Source organism: Athene noctua, chromosome Z (genome assembly GCF_965140245.1).
Source record: "Athene noctua chromosome Z, bAthNoc1.hap1.1, whole genome shotgun sequence".
Taxonomy (NCBI): Eukaryota; Metazoa; Chordata; class Aves; order Strigiformes; family Strigidae; genus Athene; species Athene noctua.
Window position 1 is genome coordinate 71,796,479 of NC_134077.1, and position 25,549 is coordinate 71,822,027.

The window sequence follows — 25,549 nt, forward strand, 5'->3', positions numbered from 1 at the left end:
TACTAGGTACCAGATCTGCTTATTTTGTGACAGATTTAAGTGTGCTGTAGATCAGTTTGTGTGAAGGAAAGCTATTGAGTTAGAAATATTTAACTCAATATTTATTTTATGAATAAGCATCTAGGTAAGGTTTTCTTTTAAATAAGTAAAACGCATTTTTCTTTTGTATTGTACTTTGTTACTGTTCACATCCTACACTCTAACATATAACATTTTTTAAAATCAGTGTTAAGATGTAGCTTAATTTACAGAGCTTATCAGTTATCGGACTTTGAAGTATAACCGTAAGTATTTCTTATTTACATGAGAAATGGATTTTATAATAGCTAAACCCACAAAATATGCATTTTGCTCTAAGTTTATTATGAATATGGTTTTTAATTATTAAAATTGCATTTTAGTCACATTCCTATTTATGGAGTAATAACATTTGGAAAGTTCCTGAAAAATGCCAATACAGACATAGTTTAATTGGCTTCAGAATATTCCAAAAATGTAGCAGATTTTTAAGGGAGTGGTATAGGTAGGAATTCGGTTTCTCGTATCCTGTTAACCAGGTCTTGTAACTATAGAGCAACTTGAAAGGCCAGGTTGTCTCTGAGCTAATCATTGATCAAGTGCGCTATGATGTTTTCTTCCTGTTGTGTCAGCAGAAAGGTTTTTCTCATTTATGATGGCTGCTGCAAATAAGTTGCTACTACAAAAAGACTTTAAAAGCTGTGCAAGGAAGTTGATAAGAAATAAAAGTAATTGCATTGCGTTTGCTATTTTTCATTGAAATTCTGACTCAGATTTCTTCTTTAATAAGATATTAAATGGATATAGTATTCCCAGGGATGTTAGCAGAGCTGCCATATCTTTCAGTCTGCTAGGACTGATTTGTGTACTGTTACATCAGTTATTAGACTGTATTGTGATAAATGTTCATATAATATAGGTTTCTGTTTTAGGCAATTTTTGAAGGGAAAATAATAGACATAATAAAGTATAATTGACTTTTAAAAGTTATTGTCAAATATAGTTGAAAGTGTAGAGAAGAATATTTGCTGTTGTTGGCTGATCAGATAGGACTACCGAGTGCCTGTATTTTGTTTCATAACCCAGGATTTTGAAGGCAGGTGCTTATCTGACTTCAATCTAAAGATCAGCTCAGTTTATATTTCTAAAAATGTTAATCTTGTTAATGTTGCTATTGGCTTTACCTTATTTGAAATTTTGTCTGCAGTCTGGTCACTGAAGTTTTATGTACTGCTGTTGAACAGCTGTACTCAGAAAAACATTCTCTTCAGTGACTATTCTGTTAGTTTTTAAAGATTATTTTCATACTGTCCTCATTACTTTGTTCAAGTAGTTTTGACAGCTTCACACTCCTTTCTGGTTAACTTGCAAATTCTGTTGAAGAATTCTTAGAACAAGAAAATTCTCTTACTGAAAAGTGTTTCACATTCATTCATTTTTTGCTCTTCTATTGATCCTCAGCAAACATTTCTCTTAGGTCAGTGTGTGTGTCTTACATAAAGTTATTTCCTTCAATGGGTTTATTGCCATTTAGGGACTAATGTTCAAAACAGGAAGTGTTGAATAAACTTGTAAGCAATTCTTACAATCAAGCTTTTAATGTTTATCAGTTTTTTTGATATGTGAAGAGTTTTAATGTGTAAATAGTCTAGATTCTGCTGCAAAATTTAGACTTTTGTTAATTTGTCTTACTCTGTAAATTCAGTATTATTAAGCAGTGTTTCATGAAGTTGAGTGTATTACAATAATGTTACTGGCGTTTGTCTGCAAATGGAGGTGAGAATGCTCTAATGACTCCAGATTAAATTTAATCAGGATTTTATTCTGAATGTAAATCTTGGGTGTTTACTTACAGTTAATTTCACAATATCCAAATTTGTCTATCTTTTATTTTTGAGACCTCTGTATTACTTAGAGTTTTCATTATATCTATGCAGTGTGATATTTCTTCATGTAATATATGTACTTTTGAGTGCAGTATGAGTGATTGAAAAACAAAAGAAGAACAAATACTGCAAAGGGATAGAGTTGCAGAGATACAATTGCAGCATTTCCCTTTCCTCCTGTTTAGTAAACTTTTGGGAACATGATATTTTTAAAATTCTGGAATTTATTTTATATTATAAAGAATGGGAAATTTTACCTTTGCCACAGGATGGGGAGGAAAATCATGAAGGATGATCAGGACTTAGAAAAACACTTGTGTGAAAAAGATTTGCAACTGATTGCTCCATCTGAAATCAAAGAAGAGGCAACATGTTTTTACTGAGAACAAACAGTGGTTTTGAGAAAGAAGATCAGGAATTCCTTGTTCTTTAGTTGCAAGGCAGAGTACAGAAATGGTCAATGAAATGCTTTGGAGGAGGGGAAAAGAAGCAAACTCTTTAGTGATAAAGTTAAATTACTCTTAAATTGCATATGCATGTGTCTGACTGCCCTAGGAAATCAGTGCAAGTTTGAGGCAAAGATTTTTATAACATGGGAAAAAAATCCCCAAAACATTTCTGTAAAGGTTATGAAGGTATCCAGCAGGGCTAACAGTTTTGTAGAGGATATTAAACTTCACGCTTTGTGTCTTAAATCAGTATCTGTTCATGTCCATTAGGAAGAGATACAATATGTGAAGTACAGTATCCACATCTGTATCATACTCTTGTGTCTAATGCCAGCATTAAATTTTAGATATTAGGTTAAGTGGATCTCAGATTCAGTCCTCAATGACAACTCTTGTGTTACTAGTAAATATTCTGTAGTGGATGACACTGTCTCTCCCATGATTAAACATTCAAAAAGAGAAATAAGCATGAAATTAAGTTATTAGCATGTTATTTGGGAACACATCTTCTTTAATTCACGGGGTTTTGTCTCACAAAAGCCCACATTTAAAAGGGGACCAATATAGTGTTTTCTTTAGTGTTTCTGTATGATTTTTCAGAACGCTGCTGAGAAAGGACAACTGACACCGAGCTGGTCATGAACTTGAGAGGGGTTATTTTTGTGTTTTACATGATAGGCGTTTCTTCTTTAGAAACTGCTACTGTTTGGTGTAAAAGTTTAATACTACTGGCTACACTCCAGAGGTCTGGTCTTTTTGGGTTTGTTTTTTTTTTTAGCCTCTTGTATGTTCCTTGTGTTTAGCCACGTATCATTAATTGCTTTTAGAAGGCTGTGTTGATTTAGGCCCTGCCGGGACCGAGACCATGTTGCCGTTGTCCCTCCCCCACCCTCAGCCAGTCAGACTGGAAGTGAGGCACAAACCCCGCGTTAAAATAAGAAGAAATTTAATGCAACAGTGTGATAAACAATCTGAACAACAACAGTAGCAATGATAACAACAATAAAAAGTAATAACAGTGAACAAGACAAAAGATATACAGAGAAATACCGCAATGGATACAGACAGCCCTGTGTTCCCCGCCACCAAAGCCACAAAGGAAAAACAAATATCCTGTGCTGCTGTGCTGGACCTGACCTCAGCATGGTATGAATAACCCAGCTGGAGATCCCTTCTCTCTCTCTGCTGGGGAAACTTAACCCTATCCTAGCTGAACCAGAACAAAAGCTATCAGTTGCTATTAGCAATGAAACTTGTAGTCTGTGTTGCTTTTTACAAAAAAAGTTTCTTCTGCAAGTTTATAGATAGGTGTTCTTACAAGTAAATATGATCAGTGCTGACTGTTCCTTATTGCATTTTTAATTTGTCTGTTTCAAATGTTAGAGCTGAAATTATTCATATTAGCACTTTTTATTGTATTAGTTTTATTTGCTAGCAGTGTGTCAGTATAAGCTACATATATTCTAGCGATTTCTGTGTGTCTATAAGGGCGCAGAACAATTGCAGGGAAGAATTTCAAGGTTCATTTTTCCATTTTATGGAAACCCAGTTTTTATTCAGGCATCCACTGTGAGGAATTTTTATCATCTTTCTTGGAAATACCATGTATTTTACTATACATTTATAATTATGTTTCTGCACTAAACATTACTACTGTGAAAATAAACGTTTCTTTGTAGGAGACAATACCCACCACCAGCACCCAAAAATAAGGCTAAGGATTGATGACATTAGTATGATAGGCAGGAAAATGTACATAAGCTTCAGTGAACCTTTTTAAAAATAATTACTTAAGTATACATAATATTTAAATATAAAAAATATACAAAACTTTCTTTCTTCCCCCTGTTTAGAGTTGATCTCTCCAGTGTCTTGGACCTGCATGCTTTTGACAGTTTATCTGGAATAAGGTATGGTGATAATTTCACTGTCTTTTATTAGAAATAATGCCCGTTGTATAAATCATTAATGAAATAGACACATTCAAATACTGTCTCAAACTTGTATCTGAGTTTCTTTTAAAAAATCTAGACTAGTCAGTTGTCTAAATTTCTCGCTTTATAAGTGGTAATCTGAGACTGAGAATTTTTTTCCACTTGAAATGTATGCAGCAAAAGCTTTTTGACCTTATGAAGTTAAATGAGCTAGGGTGTGCATGATTGCTTGGCTTTTTCCCCCAAAATACAAGTTTTGCTTTAATGCTAGTAGTAGAGATCTGTACATTTTCCTGGTTCTATTAAAGATTTTCAAAATTTTTCTCACTTCACATTGGAGTGAACTGGAGGCCTTCGTAGTTTTCATAGATACAGAAATCTCTATGTAAAGTATTAGTGGTGGCCCTATCATCTCTAACAGAAAAACTCTTTGCATCCAGCACCATTTGAGCACAAATACACACCAGTACACTAATAAATTGCTCTTTTAACTGCATACTACAGTAATGATTTCTGCCAGCACAGCAGACAGATACAACATCTGATCCATGTGACTGTACTAGTAGAACCTTGTAGTCTATACATGCCTTGAAGTGACAGGAAACACATGAAGAGTTCTGAATTCTGTGGAATGCAGTATGTGAGGAAGACAGCAAAGCAAAGATGATGCAAGAAGTAGGAGTATGAAATGTTACCTCAGTAGCACTCAGCACCATTTTATTCACCATTAAAGCTTCTTAAAATTTACAGTCCTTAAAGCAGGAGAAGACATTTTTATGGGCAGTCTTCTCTGAAGTAGCAGAAAGCTGTCATCATAGTGACTTTTGCTGCAATACTCTTTCTTTCTGCGTGTTGGACATAAGACAGAGGGAATGTTCTCTGGTGCTGAAACAAGTGTTTGAAGAAACCTTCCACCATCTTGATTAAAGACAGATATGGATATGTTATCTAAAGTTGCAGTAAAACCCTGTAGTAAGACCCTGAATCTTAGTTTACAAAACAAGTCCCCAAGTTCATTTAGGAGTAGAGAGTAGCAGTTTTAAATTAGCGGGCATATGCTGTGCAGTAGGAATGAGCTGTACAGCAAAGTTGAAATGGAATGTGGTATATTGTATTGCTCTTAGTGTTACAGATTTCATTCTCACAAGCAACAGCTTTGTACATTTTTTTCTTTTCAAATAATTATTCAAAAGGGTTTTTTTAAAAATCAGTATCTAATAAATGAACAAATTCATAGAATCACAGAATCGTTTGGATTGGAAGGGGTCTTAAAGATCATCTAGTTCCAACCCCGCTACCACGGGCCAGGACACCTTCCACTAGACCAGGTTGCTCAGAGCCCTGTCCAACCTGGCCTTGAACACTGCCAGGGAGGGGGCAGCCACAGCTTCTCTTGGCAACCTGTGCCAGGGTCTCACCACTCACAGAAAATAATTTCTTCCCAATACCTAAACTAAATCTACCCTCTTTCAGTTTAAAACCATTACTCCTCATCCTATCACTACACTCTCTGATAAAGAGTCCCTCCCCATCTTTGCTGTGGTCTCCCCTTGGAAGGCTGCTATAAGGTCCTCCTGGAGCCTTCTCCAGGCTGTACAACCTCAACTCTCTCAGCCTGTCCTCACAGGGGAGGTACTCCAGCCGCCTGATCATCTCTGCGGCCTCCTCTGGACCTGCTTGAGCAGGTCCATGTCCTTCTTATGTTGGAGCCCCCAGAGCTGAACACAGCACTGCAGATGGGGTCTCACGAGAGTGGAGTAGAGGGGGAGAATCACCTCCCTTGACCTGCTGGCCACACGTCTCTTGATGCAGCCCAGGGTACAGTTGGCTTTCTGGTCTGTATTGTTGGCTTGTAGTCAGTTTTCCATCCACTGATACCCCCAAGTCCTTCTCTGCAGGGCTGCTCTCAATCCACTCATCATTGCCCAGCCTGTATTTGTGCTTGGGATTGCCCTGACCCATGTGCAGGACCTTGCCTTTGGCCTTGTTGAACTTCATGACGTTCTTAGAGGCCCACCTCTCAAGACTGTCAGCGTCCCTCTGGATGCCATCCCTTCCCTCTAGTGTGTCAACCACACCACACAGGTTGGTGTTGTTGGTGAACTTGCCAAGGGTGCACTTGATCCCACTTTCCATGTTGCCAACAAAGATGTTAAACAAGGTCAGTCCCAACACCGACCCCTGAGGAATGCCACTTGTCACTCATCTCCATTTGGACATTGAGCTGTTGACCACAGCTCTTGAGTGTGACCATCCAGCCAATTCCTTGTCCAATGAGTGGTCCATCCATCAAATCCATGTCTCTTCAATTTAGAGACAAGGATGTCATGCAGGACAGTGTCAAATTCTACTGATTTATGTTTCCTTTCTTGCTTTAATGGTATAGTTTGCCTTTTGTTCCTACACAAAGGATTATCAAGGGTGTTGTACTTTTTGAAGTATAAATATTTAAAACCCCGAAGATACTGCGAATGATGCTGTAATCTAATTGTGTTTATATTTTAGAAAAACTAACATTCTAACACAAATCATTAACTAGGTCAAACCAGTGTAAACTTCTCTATTTTCAGATTAAAATTGAATTAACAGTTGATGCTTTTTCTGAACTTACGGTCTATCTTTAATATTTTAGTTTTGCTCTGCAATACTGAAGAGTTATTTAAACTTTCAAATAATGACATTTTGTCCATCCTACTCAAATGTGACATTTAACTTTACTTATTTTCAGTCTGCAGAAAAAGCTTGAGCTTGTAAAGACAACGCATGCACATCTAGATAAGGTAATTACCAAAACTACTGCTTCAATCTTTTTGTAACAACAGGGATGTTCAGGGTAATTTCAGTCACTGCATGCTAATCATGTTACCTTTTCACATTTCACAGTTAAGGACTAATGTGTTTTAAGATCTTTGGAAGATCACATAGAATACATATAGGAATATGCTTTATTATAGATAGATTCTAAATGGATATAGTAAGCCTTACTTTCAAAAATAGCTTATAGGCTTCCACTGCTCCAGTCACATAATTGATTGATTCACATGGAGAGGATCACTGAAACAGACAAATAGCACTACTCTTTTTAATATTTGAAGAATCAAGTTCTAAATTTGTAGCCAGTCATTATCTTGTAGGTTTGTTGTCCAGATGTTGTCTCTGTATGTAGGTATCAGAGATGTGTTATTCATGACTTTGCATTCTTTAAAGCTATAATAAAACTTCAGTGAGTAGTTAAAGCATGTGTGGATTTCCATTCTGTGAGTGCTTCCTATTGTTTTCACATGAAATAGTAACAGTTTAACTTGTAACAGTGAAGTAACTTCTCCCCTATAAACTAGGTATCAATCCTAAATGCAAAAAAAAAGGAAACAGTTCTGTTGATGTTAGTTTTAGTATGTCAAATTAGACTCTAAAATGTATTTCTCCACCCTGATACTCGACCCAATGTGTAATTATATCAAGGCAGAAACTTTTATCTCCCTGTGTGCAACTGCAAATAGCATCTCTGTCTTTGTGGCTTTTTTTTGGAGTGAATATGTTTTGTGTTTAACATAGCTACTTTCTAAGATGAATTTAAGGAAAACAGGTCTTGTCCATCATCCTTACAGAATATAAACAGTTCTATGCTAATTGCTACTTTTAAGCACCTGTCTTATCCATGACTTACAGGTTTTATTAGAAAAGCTCCCTTTTAATTTTCTTTGTTTTTCTCTTTTTTTTTTTTTTTTTTTTTTCCAAAATGTTATAATCACAATATCTCTTTTTGGTTAGATCCTTCTCAAAAGCAGAACAGTCTTAAGTCAGGGAATTACTGAATTTATTGCCAGGCAACAAAACCTTATAATTACTGATTTGAGTTCTGAAAAAAAAAAAAAAAGAAATGTAAAACAATTACACAAAAACCTCTCTCTCTCTTTCTCCCTCTTTCTCCTAACTTCCCCTGTTTTTTTCAGTGAGTTACACTTAGTCTATCCACAACCTATAAGCAAGGCTGCATAGGAATTTGGGGATGTTTGTGTCATGACTTTCTGTGCCTCATCACTGTTCCGTTCCTTAGGGTTCCTTCCCTGTGTTTCATACAGTGCCCTTAGTACCCATGGAGTGCCCCTGTTCTGTGGGTAAACAACAAGCTGCCGTCTCAGGGGTGTATGTACCTGCTTTGGCATGACATGGCATGCCTCCTTCAAAGACTCTTCAGCCCCAAGTGGATGGAGGTGTCTGTCTCTCTAACAGGGTGCCATGTGTTTCTCTGCCTGAAGATGTGTGGGATTTTTTTTTTACTGTTACTGGTTTCAGAGCTGGCTGGAATGGGTTGTGAGACACACAGGGCAGTTGATGGTGTCCTCCCATACCCCTCAGCACTGCAACCCCTTGCTACATAAGCCTTGTAAGCTTACACATACTTAAAGAGCTGTTACGAACATGTATCAGTTATAGACTCCACCCTTAACATTATCAGAAACACCTAGTGTGCATTCCACTCCTTGCCACTGAGTGTTAAACTGTAAGGATTAATGTTGTAGGAGTCAGAATATACATGTTAAAAATAGTTGTATTTAACCTCAGTCTCCTGCGAAGGAGATGATGGAGGTTAGTGTTATCAGGGTTTGAATTTACATATTTTCATTGTAGACTCCACACTTTGGTGTAGATTACGAAGGTTATAATTGCTTACTGCAAAATTCAAGCCTTGTTCCTGCAAAACACAAAACCAAGACACTCGACTGTTTCATTTACTTACTGTGTCTTAATACGCAAGCAAATATTCAAACAAACAAATGGTACAGCCACAGGGTAACACCGTGATTGGATATACACTGAGTCCAACAGCTATAAATTCATCCAGAACCCAGATGTGTGGGTTTGATACATGGATACTTCCCCAGTCGGGGAGTAAGATGATGCATCGGTTGACTTTAATTTCCCAGAGCTTGCTTCATATCCTATAACCATGTTAACTGAACTCTGACCTTTCTTCTGAGCTTCTTATTCCTTAGTGTAGATCTTTGAAGGCCTTATTTTCCCCTTTCCAAGTCACGGTTTGTAGGGTGGCAGCATGGAGATTTTTCATCCCCTCCTGACACTTTCACAACTGCAATTTTGTCATGCTTTGCCATGAGGCTGATCTTCACACCTGCCTCTGGCATGTTCATCCCAGTATCATACTCTAGGTCACTCCCTGATCAATAGGATGTCTCACTAGCTTATTGGGTGATACCAGAGGAGCTAATAGTGATTGTGCCTAGCTGTCAGAGCTTTTGGTTTGTGGCCTCAGCCTTTTTAGGTTCCCTTACCCCTTGCCTGTAAACACAGTAGGAGTCAAAGTGACCACAGTCAATTGCCCCTTCTTCCCAGTCCCTCCATGGAGGTCTTGTTTGTGGGATCAGAAGGATAGAGTTCAGCATACTGCTCTATCATTAAATCCCAGAGCTTTCTATTTTTGCAAGTGCCCTCTAGCTTCCCAGCACCACTGCAGCCACTAGAGAATTGACTTCTCGGGACAGCAGCTGTAGATATCCTTTACTGCTTTAATCAAGTGAAAGGTTGCAGAGAGGTTGCACTTTGGGGACCAGTGCTCCCATTTCCCATGGGCTGCCTGATAGGACTCTCTTAATTTTAAACTGGCTTACTGGTTCCATAGTAGGTGAAACACACCTTTCCCTTTGGCCAGTTCAGCATTACCAACTGCTAAGTTTTGATCCAAGTTTTGTCATTCTTGCTGAGTATTTGCTAGTTCATCTTTTAGCAGATCAGTAGTCTAACAGTGACTGTCACTGTGATGGTGATGAGTTTTAAGTGGTGCTGATCTTTCTGAGGCTCCATTTGAAGCATATGATAAACTCTGGCATACCCCCACAGCAAAGCAGCACACCTCCCAGTGTTTTACAGGTCGTAGTTGTATCTCTTATGCAACTTCTGGGCTAATTTTTTTTGATGCTTCCTTAGGGGACTGTTAAGGCCCCATACTGTGTGCATGTGGCCTTGGAGCTGGCACCAGCCTGTGTCTTCCCAGCCATCTTCCTGTCTTGCTAGGGCTTTCACAGGTCCCTGCTTTTTCCAACAGTTTATACATTGTCTGCACACATCTCCACACATGAAATGGTTACACCAACCACACCAGAGTATACAATCACATATTCCCAGTACCAGAACCAAGGCTCCTTCTGGGTTCCCCAAGTCATTGCAGTAATGCATTTTTCTTGTGAAACTCCACCTGGAGTACTGCATCCAGCCTTGGGCCCCAGCACAAGAAGGACATGTAGACCTGTTGGAGTGGGTACAGAGGAGGCCATGGAAATGATCAGGGTCTGGAGCACCTTTCCTGTGAGGACAGGCTGAGAGAGTTGGAGTCATTCAGCCTAGAGAAGAGAAGGCTCTGGGGAGACCTTACTGCAGCCTTCCAATATACTTAAAGGGGACTTAGGAGGAAGACCGACTTTTTGCCAGGGCCTGTACTTTTGTGTAGTAGCATTCTGCTTCCTTTTGCTTCTTAGTGGTTTTGTCACCGCCATGCTCCTTAGTGTCCCTGCTCCGTGGGTCACCCACAGGCCCCAGTCCATATGCAGGTACCCTGCTCTGTGGGTGGGTTGTGAGTCACAGTCCTCTCCAGGGTGTCCCTGGTTGGGTACAGTTCACCCATGGGCAATAATCCCCTCGGGAGCTGCAAAAAAGGGAAAAATTGTGGTTTTATTTTACAATCTTAGAAAAGTGTGCTTTCCTTCTAGCAAGTTGCTATGATTAATTTTCAGGTTAAAGTATGATGCATACAATGCCTATATTTTTCTTTTTGAACTGGAAATCTTGACTTCTAAGTTGCTAGTCTTGAAAGCAGCAGAAGGCAATTATGTCTTCTTGCATCTTGGAACTAAAGATTAAGTAAAATCAGTTTCATCCTTAACTATAACTGTGATCAGAATCTTAAGTTATTAGTTTTTGGTTTAATTAAAATGTGTGTTCATCTTAAATACTTTCAGTTATAGTAATAGACGTCTGAATACATCCCTAAAATAGAAAAAAAGTTAAGTAGAAACCTTCCTGAATGTTATGAGAGTTATAGTGTACTTGTATTATGAAGGAAAGTATTGTTGATTTTGTCATGTGGAGCCATTCAGCCGGTAGGAAACACTGAGAATTCATTGTTATTATCGCTGTTTAGGTGAACACCCACATTTCTAAGGTGGTTGTTGAGATAGATAAGGCATAAATGAGAGCAGAACACCACTCACAGTAGGCTGCAAGTCCTTGTTGGATGATGAAGCATGTTTATTGTCTTCATGTGGAAGGTCAACAGAAGCAATACTGTGCTATGCGTGGCACACTAAACTTCTGCCTGTCTTGTTTTGAAGTTGCCCAGAGTGTTAGCTCTTGGTTGTTTTGGTGAGATTACTTGCTTCTTGTTGCTTTTTTTTTTCTCCTTAAGTTAGACTATTCATCTAAAAGCAATAATCATTTGAAAGAAATTTAGGTTGTACAGAAAGTAATTCTCTGTAAGTTCTTCTATGCCACTGAGAGGTGACAGTGAGAAAAATAAGTTTAAGCACATTATTTCCTTTATTTTTTAATAAATTGTTAATTTTAAACTCCACATTTATTTTCATCTGCTTTGATAATAATTTGTTTCAAGCAGTAAGCCAGTGGTTGCTTTGGAGTAAAACATCACTTCAGACATCTGTATTTTAGGAATGTATTCCTACATAGTGTGTTTATAAAAAGCCTTTCAAAACAAGCAAGTACAGATACATGAAAAATATGTTGATTAATTTTTGTCTGATAGAATTGTGATGAAGATCAGTAATTGACACAAAGATCAGTATGCCAAGAAAATAACATGCTGTGATAGTTTTAAGTCCTGCCGGGACCGGAGACCACGTTGCCGTTGTCCCTCCCCCACCCTCGGACACAAGTAGGGCACAAACCCCGGGTTAAAACAAGAAGAAATTTAATACAACAGTGTAATAAACAATCTGAACAACAACAGTAGCAATGATAACAACAACAAACAGTAATAACAGTAAACAAGACAAAAGATATACAGAGAAATACTGCAATGGTTACAGACAGCCCCGTGCTCCCCGTGACAAAAGCCACATCCCTTCCCCCTTTCTGCTGGGGAAACTTAACCCTATCCTAGCTGAACCAGGACATAATCCACCCCTTTATTCTATACCATCTGCGGCATGTCCAGCTGCCATTTAGCAGTTAACAATAACAAAACAACAATTTACAAAGGCACAGCATAATTCACGGCATGTTCTCACCCAGAATCAAGTCCCCCTGTGGTACGCATCGGACCTCTCCATTGTCCTGCATCACCCACCAGGTACACCCAGGTCCTTGGGCAAAAGCAATCCCGTGGATGGGTTTGCCTTTGCCTTTGCCTGGCACAGGACTAAACCAGACCATTTTTCCCAATATATTCCTCATGTGCACCACAGGGACTTTATCCCCACCTACAGCACGTGGAGGTTTTGACTGAGCCGGGCCAGCTCGACGGGCAGATCCTCTTGTGTTGACTAGCCAGGTGGCCTTTGCTAGATACATGTCCCAGTCTTTGAAGGTCCCACCTCCCAGTGCTTTCAGTGTGGTTTTTAACAGTCCATTGTAGCGCTCGATCTTCCCAGAGGCTGGTGCGTGGTAGGGGATATGGCAGACCCACTCGATGCCGTGTTCTTCTGCCCAGGTATTTATGAGGTTGTTTCGGAAGTGGGTCCCGTTGTCTGACTCAGTTCTCTCTGGGGTGCCGTGTCGCCACAGGACTTGGGTCTCAAGGCCCAGGATGGTGTTCCGGGTGGTGGCGTGGGGCGCTGGGTAAGCTTCCAGCCATCCAGTGGTTACTTCCACCATTGTGAGCCCGTGGCGCTTCCTGTGGCGGGTCTGTGGCAGTGTGATGTAGTCGATCTGCCAGGCCTCTCCATATCTGTATTTCAGCCATCGCTCTCCATTTCGCTGGGGCTTCACCCGCTTGGCATGTTTGATTGCAGCACACGTCTCACATCCGTGGATGATCTCTGCAATGGTGTCAATGGTGAGGTCCACCCCTTGATCTCGAGCCCACCTGTATGTTGCATCCCTACCTTGGTGGCTGGAGGTCTCGTGGGCCCACCGGGCTATGAACAGTTCACCTTTGCGCTGCCAGTCCAAGTCCCCCTGAGCCACTCTGATCTTAGCAGCTTGGTCTGCCTGCTGGTTGTGTCGATGTTCATCAGTGGCCCGAGTCTTGGGTACATGGGCATCCACATGGCGCACCTTCACAACGAGGTTTTCCACACGGGCTGCAATGTCCTGCCATACTTCAGCAGCCCAGACGGTTTTACCCTTACGTTGCCAGTTGTTCTGCTTCCATTGCTGCAGCCATTTCCACAGGGTATTTGCCACTGCCCACGAGTCGGTGTAGAGGTAGAGCCTTGGCCACTTTTCCTGCTCAGCAATGTCCAAAGCAAGCTGGATGGCTTTCACCTCTGCGAACTGGCTCGATTCACCCTGTCCCTCAGCAGCTTCAGTGACCCGTCGTGTGGGACTCCACACAGCAGCCTTCCACCGTCGATGTTTTCCCACAATGCGACAAGACCCATCAGTGAACAGGGCATATCGCTTCTCCTCATCCGGCAGCTCGTTATATGGTGGGGCCTCCTTAGCACGTGTCACCTCCTGTTCTGGTGACATCCCGGAATCTTTGCTCTGTGGACAATTCGTGATCACCTCTAGTATCTCTGGGTGGCTGATACCGGCACTGGCTGGCTCTGGCTCAGCTGCTGTGCTGGTGGAGGCGACTGATACTGGTTCTGCCTGTTCCCCCGGCCCAGCTGCTGTACCAGTAAGTTCACTTTCAGATCCTGCAGCCCTTTCTCCCCCTTGAGGGCACTGAGTGGTATTAAAGAGGACACGGTAGGCATGGGCAAGTCCCCAACACATTGCAGCGATTTGTGTCTCCTGGGTTTTGCCAGCTTGGTAACACACCCTTTCTAAGCACTCCATCAGCTTACCAGGGCTCTGCATTTGTTCAGGAGTGAAATTCCAGAGCATTGGAGGTGCCCACCGACTCAGGCCTTTGCCCGTCTTTTCCCACACCCCTTGCCACTCACTATTATCTGACCTCGGGGCAGGTTTCCGGGCACTGCTATTGTTAGAGAAGTGCCGCATGGCCAAAACCAAAATCAGGCAGGCATTCAGAAAGCATTGTGCCACAATCGCACTGGCCTGCAGGCTTCAAGGATAATGGAAACTCTTCAAAACCCAGAGGATCTCTTCCCCTGGCTCACCCATAGAGGGGGTGAGACCCCTAACAAAAGCCCAGGCAGCAAACAGGTACCGGCCCACCCCCACACACAGTGATACAAACACAGTGTAAGCAGTCAGGAGCCAGTACATCAACATAAGACCCTTTATACATTTTCCACCGACAACAACCCCCAGCACTGGGAACATACACTGGATATAAGGATTAATCCAGCCCCACCATGCAAGCAAGTGGGCCAGCATTGCAAACATTTTCTTATCAAACAGTACAAACAGAAAAAAAATTGCACCAACAGATTGCTCCAACACACTCTGTTCAGGATTTGTCCCTTTTTGAACCTTATTTCAACCCTCTTGTGCCCCACGTCGGTGCGCCAAAAAGGCTGTGATGGTTTAAGCCCTGCCGGGACCGGAGACCACGTTGCCATTGTCCCTCCCCCACCCTCGGACACAAGTAGGGTACAAACCTGAGGTTAAAACAAGAAGAAATTTAATACAACAGTGTAATAGTAAACAATCTGAACAACTCTCCCTGCTGGGGCAACTTAACCCTATCCTAGCTGAACCAGGACACATTCTAAACATATTTGAATGATTGAGCTTACTAGCCTGTAAGTATTAAAATTCATAGGCTTTTTTTGAGAACACCACCTACAACAAAGGATGATGTGGTAGAAGCTGATGGGATTAAACTATTCAAAGTATTGCATATGCCTCTTTAATGCACACTGAAACAGAATCAAAAAGTATGGCATGATAAAGCAAATTAGAGCAGAACAGAAATGGAGATTTTTTTTTTTATTTGACATTGGTATATAGTTGCTGTTTCTTGAGGCCAAGTTATAAAGAATGTTTTTGAAATTAATGTAACAAAATGTTTATTCAGCTTGATAATAATAAGTGGGTCTTCTCATTTGCAGGGTATAATTACAGTAACATTTGAAGTTCCAGGAAATATAAAAGAAGAAAACTTAAATATTTTTATTCAGGTAAGTGATACATCACTGTCAACTGAAAAATCATTGTGGCTTTTTATAGGAAGTCATCTTATGCCATTCTGTTCATGAAAACATTTTTCCTTTTCATAGAATCTTCTGTGGGAGAAGAATGTGAAAGATAAGACTGGGTGCACCATGGATGTCATAAGACTGAAGGTTAGTCATTAGTCAGAAATTACCAACTTCTTTGTTTTGTGCTTTTTTACACCTGGAAAACTGTAGTGTGCTGTCAGTTACAGATCCATCAAAGGTGCTATTGGATCACTGTGGCAGAGCAGACAAAATGGAGAATAGCAATCTGTCGTTGTTCTGTGCAGAGACAGTTTGTTCTCTGCTGTCTGGTGGAACAAATCAAAAGGTGATAGCTGACAGGGAAGCTGACAGCTGACATTGTTCCTCTTGTTTTGAACTGGGGGAGAAGATGTACAGTCCCAAACATCAGTGGCAGAGTTAATAATCAGGACGTAGTTAAATCACTTCTTAATTTTTCATCTCCATTGCTTTGAGGTTCCATCCATCTCACGTAAAGGTCTCCTTATCTAGGGATTAGGTACCATAGATTGCTATCTAATTATAATTGAGTTGAATTTGACATAACATAGCAGTGCAGTACTAGTTGTGGTCTATGCTTACAACTTTTTACAGTATTGTCAGGATGCAGTTCTAAAGATGCAGCCCATGAATATTCATCTTCATGGGCACTTCATATGTTTTTTCAGTTGCATGGTTTTGAGAGGAGTGTAAGTGACAATTTAGGATATATTTTCTTCATACCAAGCAGCCAAGTAAATCATTAAAAAATGAGAATCAAGCCTGTCATTTGGTAGGCTGTAAAAAATGCAAGAAAATATGTTCTGGTTTGTTTTCTGAGAACACATGTGTATCATGGATAGCGACATAACTATTTTCACTTCATTGGAAGAAAGGTTGTGTTCTTGCTCTTTCAGTAAGAAAATGAGAATATCCTTGTCTTCACCTTCTTGATCAATAGAAGAAAATAGCTACTGATGCAGCTTAAGCTGTTTGAAGACAGTACTGCTATGCACAAGTACATTTCTGTTATATTAAGCTTAGGAATCAGATCAGTTCTTTAGATCTGAGGCCTGTGATAAGCTGTGTGCTGGCCCTCAGTCACAAATACACCAAAGCAAATGAACCCCAGGTAATTACAGGATGAGTTCCAAAGTTGTTGCTTTTATATTTTACCTGCAGCCATAATCCTTTTGGCAGTAATAATCATAGAATACCAACTAATATGTCAGATGCAGACCTTTTTTTTGTGAAATATTTTCCACTTTTTTTCTGTAGGAAAGTATAAGACATGTTTTACAGAATATGTTCTACTAAAATATTTTATAAAGGTTTACATGAAATGATGAAAACTTTTAATATAGATTTTGGTATGTGGGTTAATGGGCTTACTCTGATAGTAGTACTTTCTAATTCTGTTGTTAGTCATTTAACTTCACAAGCGTTTGCTCATTCTCCAATATTCAGAGATTCTGTTTCAGAATAGTGAAGATACTGAGCATAAGAGTTTACTAAGAATAATCTGAAATTAAACGTTTTTGCTCATTTTATCAGTCTTTCACGGGCTCTATGTTATACACCATATATCTATTCAAAGTAGCATAGTAGCTGATGACATTTTATTTTTGTTTGAACATGCTAGATGCTGACCAAATGAGGAACAGAAGGTAGAAGGCGAAGTGTAGTTATTAGTCTTTAACAAAATAAGGACATGTGAGAATGGATGTTAGAAGTAGAAATGATCATACTGCATGGTTATTTGGACTAACTGGTGTATAGTTGCCAGAACTATTTTTCCCTGCTTGGCCTCTTTTCAGAGTGTTTCCCCTTCTTATATATTTCATTTTTAAAAGTTTGTTTATATATCCTAACAGTTATTTTTCTGATAAGGGACTGGTATCTATTCAAGGCAAATCTCATCAGGTGATAGTCCAAGGTGTCCATGAGCTCTATGATCTGGAAGAGACTGCAGTAGCCTGGAAAGAAAACGAAAAGAGGACAAATAGACTGGTCCTAATAGGTAAGAGGAAATTACATATCTCCTAGTTTGACTTTAAGAAGCTGTTCTTTCAGCAGAAAATCCTGTGACTTGTCCAGTGAGAAGCAACCAGCCTAAACTGGCCAGAGTAACAGTGTGTTCAGCATAACCTTCAGACAAACGTTTATCCATCAAGACCTCCTGCAATTTTACATTCTAGCTGAGAGGAATCCACACTATCTTATTTAGTGACTTCAATATAAAATAAAATACTAAGTATTCATAAACTATGTTGGTATATTTAATTTTATTTTAAAAATCCATAATTATAAATATTGTTATGGCAGTGGTCTGAATGTTTGATCAAATATTCAGTAACTGTATGGAAGGTGATTATAGCCATAAAAATGTGTAAAATCTGTTTTGTTTCTGAAAAGCTTGTAATGCTGAGGTTGTACATTTCTGCTTTGCAAAGTGTTTTTATGGCCAGAAACCCCCAATTTTTCCTCCTTTCCCTTACTTGTGCAGCTTGAAGTCTGTTTTTGCCTGTAAAATATAAAGTTGTCCTGTTACCTGCAGCTTAATTTTAATACTGCTGTTTTCACTCATTGGTATAATATTAATTTTCTTTGATAAGAGGACTGGCAGGTTGCTACTTGCATGCATTTTATGTAATACACGGTAAGATATAGTTAGCTAATTTATTTCTCTTTACAGGCAGGAACCTGGATAAGGAGACCATCAAAGAAGTATTCATAGCGACTGTGAGAGAGAAACAAGGAAACAGTTGACATGAAACTAGAAAAAAGATGAAATGTATATGCTTAACTCTGTAAGCTTTTTATGACAGAAAAGATTGAATGAAATTCAGTATAGTAGTTTCTTTTTCATCTTGCAGTTTACACAACAATTGAACTACAGAATCATATAATCACATAATAGTTTGGGTTGGAAGGGGTCTTAAAGATCATCTAGTTCCAACCCCGCTGCCACGGGCAGGGACACCTTCCACTAGACCAGGTTGCTCAAAGCCCCGTCCAACCCGGCCTTGAACACTGCCAGGGAGGGGGCAGCCACAGCTTCTCTGGGCAACCTGTGCCAGGCTCTCACCACCCTCACAGGAAGGAATTTCTTCCTTACATCTAACTTAAATCTACCCTCTTTCAGTTTAAAACTATTACTCCTCATCCTGTCACTACACTCCCTGATAAAGAGTTCCTCCCCGTCTTTCCTGTCCACCCCCTTTAAGTCCTGGAAGGTTGCTATAAGGTCCCCCTGGAGCCTTCTCTTCTCCAGGCTGAACAACCCCAACTCTCTCAGCCTGTCCTCACAGGGGAGGTGCTCCAGCCCCCTGTTCATCCTCGTGGCCTCCTCTGGACCCACTTGAGCTGGTCCATGTCCTTCTTATGTTGGGGGTCCCAGAGCTGAACACAGTACTGCAGGTGGGGTCTCATGAGAGTGGAGTAGAGGGGGAGAATCACCTCCCTTGACCTGCTGGCCACACGTCTCTTGATGCAGCCCAGGGTACAGTTGGCTTTCTGGTCTGTATTGTTGGCTTGTAGTCAGTTTTCCATCCACTGATGCTCCTCAAGTCCTTCTCTGCAGGGCTGCTCTCAATCCACTCATCATTGCCCAGCCGGTGTTTGTGCTTGGGGTTGCCCTGACCCATGTGCAGGACCTTGCCTTTGGCCTTGTTGAACTTCATGAGGTTCTTAGAGGCCCACCTCTCAAGACTGTCAGCGTCCCTCTGGATGCCATCCCTTCCCTCTAGTGTGTCAACCACACCACATAGGTTGGTGTCGTTGGCAGATTTGCTGAAGGTGCACTCAATGCCACTGTCCGTGTCACCAGCACTGACCCCTGAGGAACGGCACTTGTCACTGCTCTCCAGCCAGACATCGAGCCTTTCACCACAACTCTTTGAGTGTGACCATCTGGCCAATTCCTTATCCACCGAGTAGTCCATCCATCCAATTTAGAGACAAGGATGTCATGTGAGACAGTGTCAAAGGCTTTGCACAAGTCCAGGTAGATGACATCTTCACTTATCCATCAGTGCTGTAACCCCATCGTAGAAGGCCACCCAATTTGTCAGACATGATTTGCCCATAGTGAAGTCATGCTGGCTGTCACCAATCACCTCCTTATTCCCCATGTGCCCTAGCATAGTTCCCAGGAGGATCTACTCCACGATCTCACCAGATACAGACGTGAGACTGACTGGCCTGTAGCTCCCTGGGCCTTCCTTTTTCCCCCTTTTAAAAATGGGGATTATGTTTCCTCTTTTCCAGTCAGAGGGAAGTTGCCAGACCGCCACAGCTTCTTCGATACAATGGATAATGGCTTCATCCATCCATTCTCTCAGGACCTGTGAATGCATCTCATCACGTGCCATGGAATTGTTCACCTTCAGGTTCTTTACATGGTCTTGAACCTGATCTCCTTCAGTGTGCGGTTCTTCATTCTCCCCGACTCTGCCTTTGGTGTCTTGGGTGGTGTGGCTGGAGCCCTTGTTGGTGAAGACTGAGGAAAAAAAGTTGTTGGGTACCTCAGCCTTCTCCGTGTCCCGGGCAACCAAGTCTCCTCTTTGTTTCTGGAAAGGGCCCACATTTTTCATTGTCTTCCTTTTATCACTGATATACCTATAGAAGCTTTTTTTGTTGCCCTTTACATCCCTGGCCAGACTGAATTCTGTCAGGGTTTTCACCTTTCTAACCTGATCCCTGGCAGCTACAGTCTCTGTATTTGTTCCAGGCTATCTGTCTTTGCTTCCACCCTCTGTAGAGTTCCTTCTCATGTTTGAGCTTTTCCAGGAGCTCCTTGTTCATCCCTGCAGGCCTCCTTGTGTTTTTACCTGACTTCCTCTTTGTTGGGATGCATCACTCCTGAGCTTGAAGGAGGTGATCTTAGAATATTGACTAGCTTTCTTGGGCTGATTTTCCCTCCAGGGCTTTATCCCATGCTACTCTGCCTATCAGATCCCTGAAGAGGCCAACACCTGCTTTCCTTGAAGTCCAGGGTCATGAGCTTGCTGTGCACCCTCCTCACTGCCCTAAGGATCCTGAACTCCACCATTTCGAGGTCACTGTGGCCAAGGCTGCCCTTGAGCTTCACATTTCCCACCAGCCCCTCCTTGTTGGTGAGAACAAGGTCCAGTGTAGCACCTCTCCTCATTGGCTTCTCTATGACTTGGAGAAGGAAGTTATCATCGGTGCATTCTGGGAACCTTCTGGATTGCTTATGCCCTGCTGTGCAGTCCCTCCAACAGATACTGGGGTGGTTGAAGTCCCCATGAAGCTGCTCCTATCTGTCTAAGAGGGCCTCATCTGCTCAGTCTTCCTGGTTGGGTGGCCTGTAGCAGACCCCCACTATAACATCTGTCCCTGACCTCCCTTTAATATTGATCCACAAGCTCTCAGTCGGCTCCTCATCCATCCCCAGGCAGGGCTTCATGCACTCCAGCTGGTCACTGACATAGAGGATGACATACTCTCCTCATTTCCCCACCTGTCCTTAAGGAGCCTGTATGCTTCCATTCCAGCACTCCAGTCATAGGATCCATCCCGTCATGTTCCCGTGATGCCAATAAAGTTCATAGTCCTGCAGGTGTGCGCACATCTCTAGCTGCTCTTGTTTATTCCCCATGCTATATGAATTTCCATAGAGGCATTTAAGTTGGGCCCCCTGTTAAGCTGACTTACTGTTTGGAATTCCTTTGTGCTACTCTCCAGGTGGTCTCCCTGACCTGTGATCCCTTTCCAGGATCTGGGCCTCTATTGGCAGTAGTATCAAGCTGGTAGGAGTTGAGGTTTCCCTCCCCTGGCAACTAGTTGAAACTCTGAAGGATCCCTAAGAATGTGAGCTGACCTACTGCTCAAACATTAGCTCTTATGGTCTAGAATCAAACACAAAGAATTCCATCATTTTGGATTTGTCTTAAGTTATGTTAGTAACATCATGCACCTGTGCAGAAATACAGATAGGCAAAAGACTGTTTATGCTGTACATGAAATATTACAGTAAAAATATGGTAGACACGTTTGAAGGCTAGTGCTTTCTCCATCTAGCTCTCTTTTACTGCTGAAAATGAAGCAACAGCGATTATTGTCAGTGATGGAATCACAGTAAAATGTACTTAGTGTTTATTATTAAACTGTCTTCCATCTCTTTTCACTTGTTTTCTGATTTCTGAATGTATACATCCATCCCAGGTGCCACTAAACCTGTTGTATAAATGAAACTAAAAATACATATATAGCAGAGGCTGAAGACCCCATGGAATATATACTATCTGCATAACAGCTATGAATGCAGTGCTAGTCACATAGGCCAAAGTGTTGAAAGCTGACCTCATAGATCTAGGCCATGACCCTGCCAGTTCAGGATCTGAGGGATCAGAGGAAGCACATTTTCGCTGTATTGTCTAGGATGCCCTGCGTGATTTGTTACGGAGTTCTCTGACACTGCTTATGGGTGCTGTTTTGAAATCTTAGTTTGAAGATTTCATCTCTGTTCTCATTACTTTTACATTTAGAGTGGAACTTCTTGCCCTGTACCTTCTCTGGTAGTCATCGTTCACCACTTAGGTTTAGAGGGATATGTTGGCTACAGCTGGGTGAATGTGAAATGAGTGAATGCAAGAAGATAAAGTGCAATTAAATATGTTTCAAAACATAATTCTAGGACATGCATTAGATATTCTGAAGAATGGACTCTTCGCTACAGTGCTACACATGGATGCTTGCTGATAACGTCAGGATAAGTAGAAATGTGTTTTCAGTGTGTTACTTGTCATGTACCTTACATTTGCTTTACAATAAAAGGTGCATCAAACTGAAAAAAAAAAAAAAAAAAAAGAACTGAGGCCATTTCCTTATCAGCAGTCTTAACAAATTCATTTTTGCTTCTACTGAAATAAATGAGTTTGGAGTTTGTTTCCAAAGAGCTGAGGAAGGAGACATTGTATATCTTTCACTGCCAGGAGCTGGTGTCTTGTTTGATTAATATGTGAAGTCATGTGTCCAATAAGATAGAGCTCTTCAGTCTCCCAGTACATGCATCAGCAGACATTACTTCATTCCTCACATTGTAAGTGGTTTTAGATAGCTTGAAGAAATTGCCAGAACTTTATCTATTTCTGTAAACTAAAGCAAGGTAAAAATATTGCTTTCTGTTCAGTGCAGCATTGGTGGCATTTGAGGGAGATGGGTTTATTGTTGAGTGACATTGTGGTGGTTTCCCTTAGCGATTGCATCTCTTAATTTTGAAAACTCATACATATTCTTACATGGATACGTGTTTTGGATTGCATAAATGACCCTTGTTCCTTTAGAAAAATTAGTCAAATGATTGCCATCAGTGGGTTATGGACTGAGTTGTAAACGTCATGTAAACGCAAAATTATGGGTAATACATTTGTATTTGTTGCTGTTTATGCTTCCATTGGTTGTAGAGAAAGAGATCAAATACTTTCTCTCTTATAAATACCACATGTAATTGAAGAACTCGGTCATCTTTAGAAACATTAATCTGATGTGACCAACCTGTTGGGATTCAAGAGGACTTTCTGCGAGAGAATGGCCATGTGAGCAATCCTGCGTGAGAACATGACTGGTAAGAGCCTCAGCCTGAGCAAGCATGTGATAAGGATGTAACCCTGAATGAGGGAGGAGAAACGATGAGACAAACAACCCCCAGAAGGGGTTGGGATGGAAGAGGAAGTTACACGAGGCAGGAAGCCTGGCAAGGCTGATGTGGCACTTTTTATCCAGTCATAAGAAGGTTTAAAGCGCGGGCTAAGTTAACTGTCCAATCTTGAGGACTTGTACTGCATGTTACGTGTGCAGGAGAACATTATAAAAGGGCTTTCTTAGTTGTAATAAATGGGCATTGCTTGATCACATTGGTCGTGTGCGTGCTCAGCTCTCCCACACCCAACTGATCATTCATTTTCCATTTGAAAAAAAAGTTTGGAGATTTAATCAGAGGAGCTTCAACCATGAGGCATAAAGGAACAAGCAATGGATGGCTTACACATTTACTGTCATATTTTAGATGTTTATTTTTTATATTTGCTCACCAACCACCTATTTCAATATTCCCATGATGACTGCCAGTACTGGGGATTTTTTCTTCCTATTATGTGGCATCTCTGCAGCTGGTAATCTTCTGTATAGCTCATCTTGCTATTCTTGTTCTTACTCTGTAGGACTTTCCCTGCACTGCTCGCAGTGGTAGTGTCAGAGAAGCTTTAGTCAGTGTGCACAGCTTTGTCTCTCCTTGTCTCCTATAACCTGCCTGCATATTTTCAGGGAGCCCTTGGTATGGAGAGCAAGCAGCTCCCAGGGAGGGTGAGAATATGCACCTCTCCATCCTTGCTGGCTGTTAGTATGCCTTCTCTGCCTTGTCCTCCTCTCTTCTGTTCACACATAATGACACTGGTAGCACAGCCAAGGGTGAGCTCTCTATCCTCTTCTCCCAAGAAGACTGTTGTTTTCATTTATTTAACTGACTTTCTGGTCTGTCCTTACATGTCTAGCCTGGGACGCGTCATGCCAAAATGGAAAGAGGCTGAAAGGTAAATGACAGAGCTCCATTAAAATCTGCTCTTGGTGAACTGGTTGGTGGATGCTTTCAGTATTTATGTTAGTGGCAGTTATATCAAGGATGGCCTTCTCCAAGGAACTGGAACTGGGTTAAAGAAAGGTTGTGTGGGAGGCCCAAGGGAGCAGGCAGGCACTGCTCAGCCCTGTCTTGGGCTTGCAGTGGCATGGGTGGTGGGGCGGCCAAGGAGTGCTCAGAGGGGGTGAGGAGGGTCTAGCAAGAAAAAGAATTAGCATTTCTCCCCATAGAGGTCCGGAGAAGGGCACAGTGGCCAGTGAGTTTCATCTTTTCAGGAGGAAGTGGTGACAACTGTGCCTGTGGGACAGCCATCCACATCTGGGCCTGCTTCCAAGCCAAAATAACTGCCAGGATAATGACACTTCACTCCCCGCCTCCAAGCCACACTAAGCATTAGGTACATGCTCAGCATCGATCTCATCAACAAAACCCACACGTTTTCTTCCCTGGCAGAGTCAGAGGAGTTACTGTCCTACAGGCAAATTGCAATAATTTGATCACCTCTGCACCCTCATGAACATCAAATGTCTACAGAAATTGTCTTTCCAAAAGAGCATCTTCTCCACTGTATTCTACTTTCCACCTGTTTTTATAGGCTCTGTTAAACTCTGACAGAAGTGATCTCCTTTGCACTAACCATTGTGCCATTTGTTTATATCACCTGTCATGTTTAATTGTCAGGAATTACCTAGGGAAATGGGTGAAGTTTAGTTTTTCTGTTTTATTATGCCCTTTAAAATTTAAGCAGTTCTATATTTGCTAGTTTTTCACTAGATTCTTACTTTCTGACCCTCAACTGTAATGACCTCCCTCCCCACTCGCCCCAGGGCACTGGAGCAGGTTGTCATCCATGTCCCATCCCATCTCCCCTGGGCAGGATGTGGCCAGAGATGACAGGACAGGTTAGGCTGGGGTCCCAGCCACCTGCTGTCCCCATGAGGCACCCTGCTACTACACCGTCCCCATCATCCTGGCCACCCTGCAGAGCCCACAGCTATGGCATCCGCGCCTCTACCCAGGGTACTTCCCTGCTACGGGGAGCGCTGGCCTGAGCAGTGTCCATTTTTTCTTCCTCCTCCCTTTCACATCCACTTGAACATCATTTTTGTATGCTTGATACCACGCTTTGCTCTTTCTTCACTGCTCTACAGCTCCATGTTGTATCTCGATTTACTATATACATTCACAAATCCTAGATATCATGCATTTGCTCTCTTTTTTTTTACCCTTAAACCCAGTTTTATCCAGGTCCAGGTCTGTACTGTTTTAACTGACCATGGGTGAATTGTTTATAGCAGTGGGTCCCAGTGCTAAGCCTGTGCCTAATCTCTCATCACCCCATGCCTGTACTCTACACCACATCCTTGTCTCCACTTCTCAAGGCCACTGATATTATATC

At 41.4% G+C, this 25,549-nt stretch overlaps 1 protein-coding gene across 15 annotated transcripts in view; it reads left to right on the plus strand.

The window, feature by feature from the left end:
* LOC141973997 (zinc-regulated GTPase metalloprotein activator 1A-like) overlaps nt 1–21,696 on the plus strand; it is a 34,895-nt gene extending 13,199 nt beyond the window's left edge. For 8 of the 15 annotated variants that reach the window (XM_074933175.1, XM_074933180.1, XM_074933177.1 and 5 more), the window contains 6 exons: nt 4,207–4,263; nt 7,016–7,067; nt 15,444–15,512; nt 15,612–15,677; nt 17,442–17,571; nt 18,247–21,696. In XM_074933175.1, coding sequence (XP_074789276.1) covers nt 4,207–4,263; nt 7,016–7,067; nt 15,444–15,512; nt 15,612–15,677; nt 17,442–17,571; nt 18,247–18,320 — 448 coding nt within the window. In that variant the 3' untranslated portion in view covers nt 18,321–21,696. Of the gene's footprint in view, nt 1–4,206; nt 4,264–7,015; nt 7,068–15,443; nt 15,513–15,611; nt 15,678–17,425; nt 17,572–18,246 lie in introns of those variants that run through there. The other 7 variants (XM_074933176.1, XM_074933182.1, XM_074933181.1 and 4 more) reach the window with 5 other exon arrangements.
* Nucleotides 21,697–25,549: the final 3,853 nt, after the last annotated feature.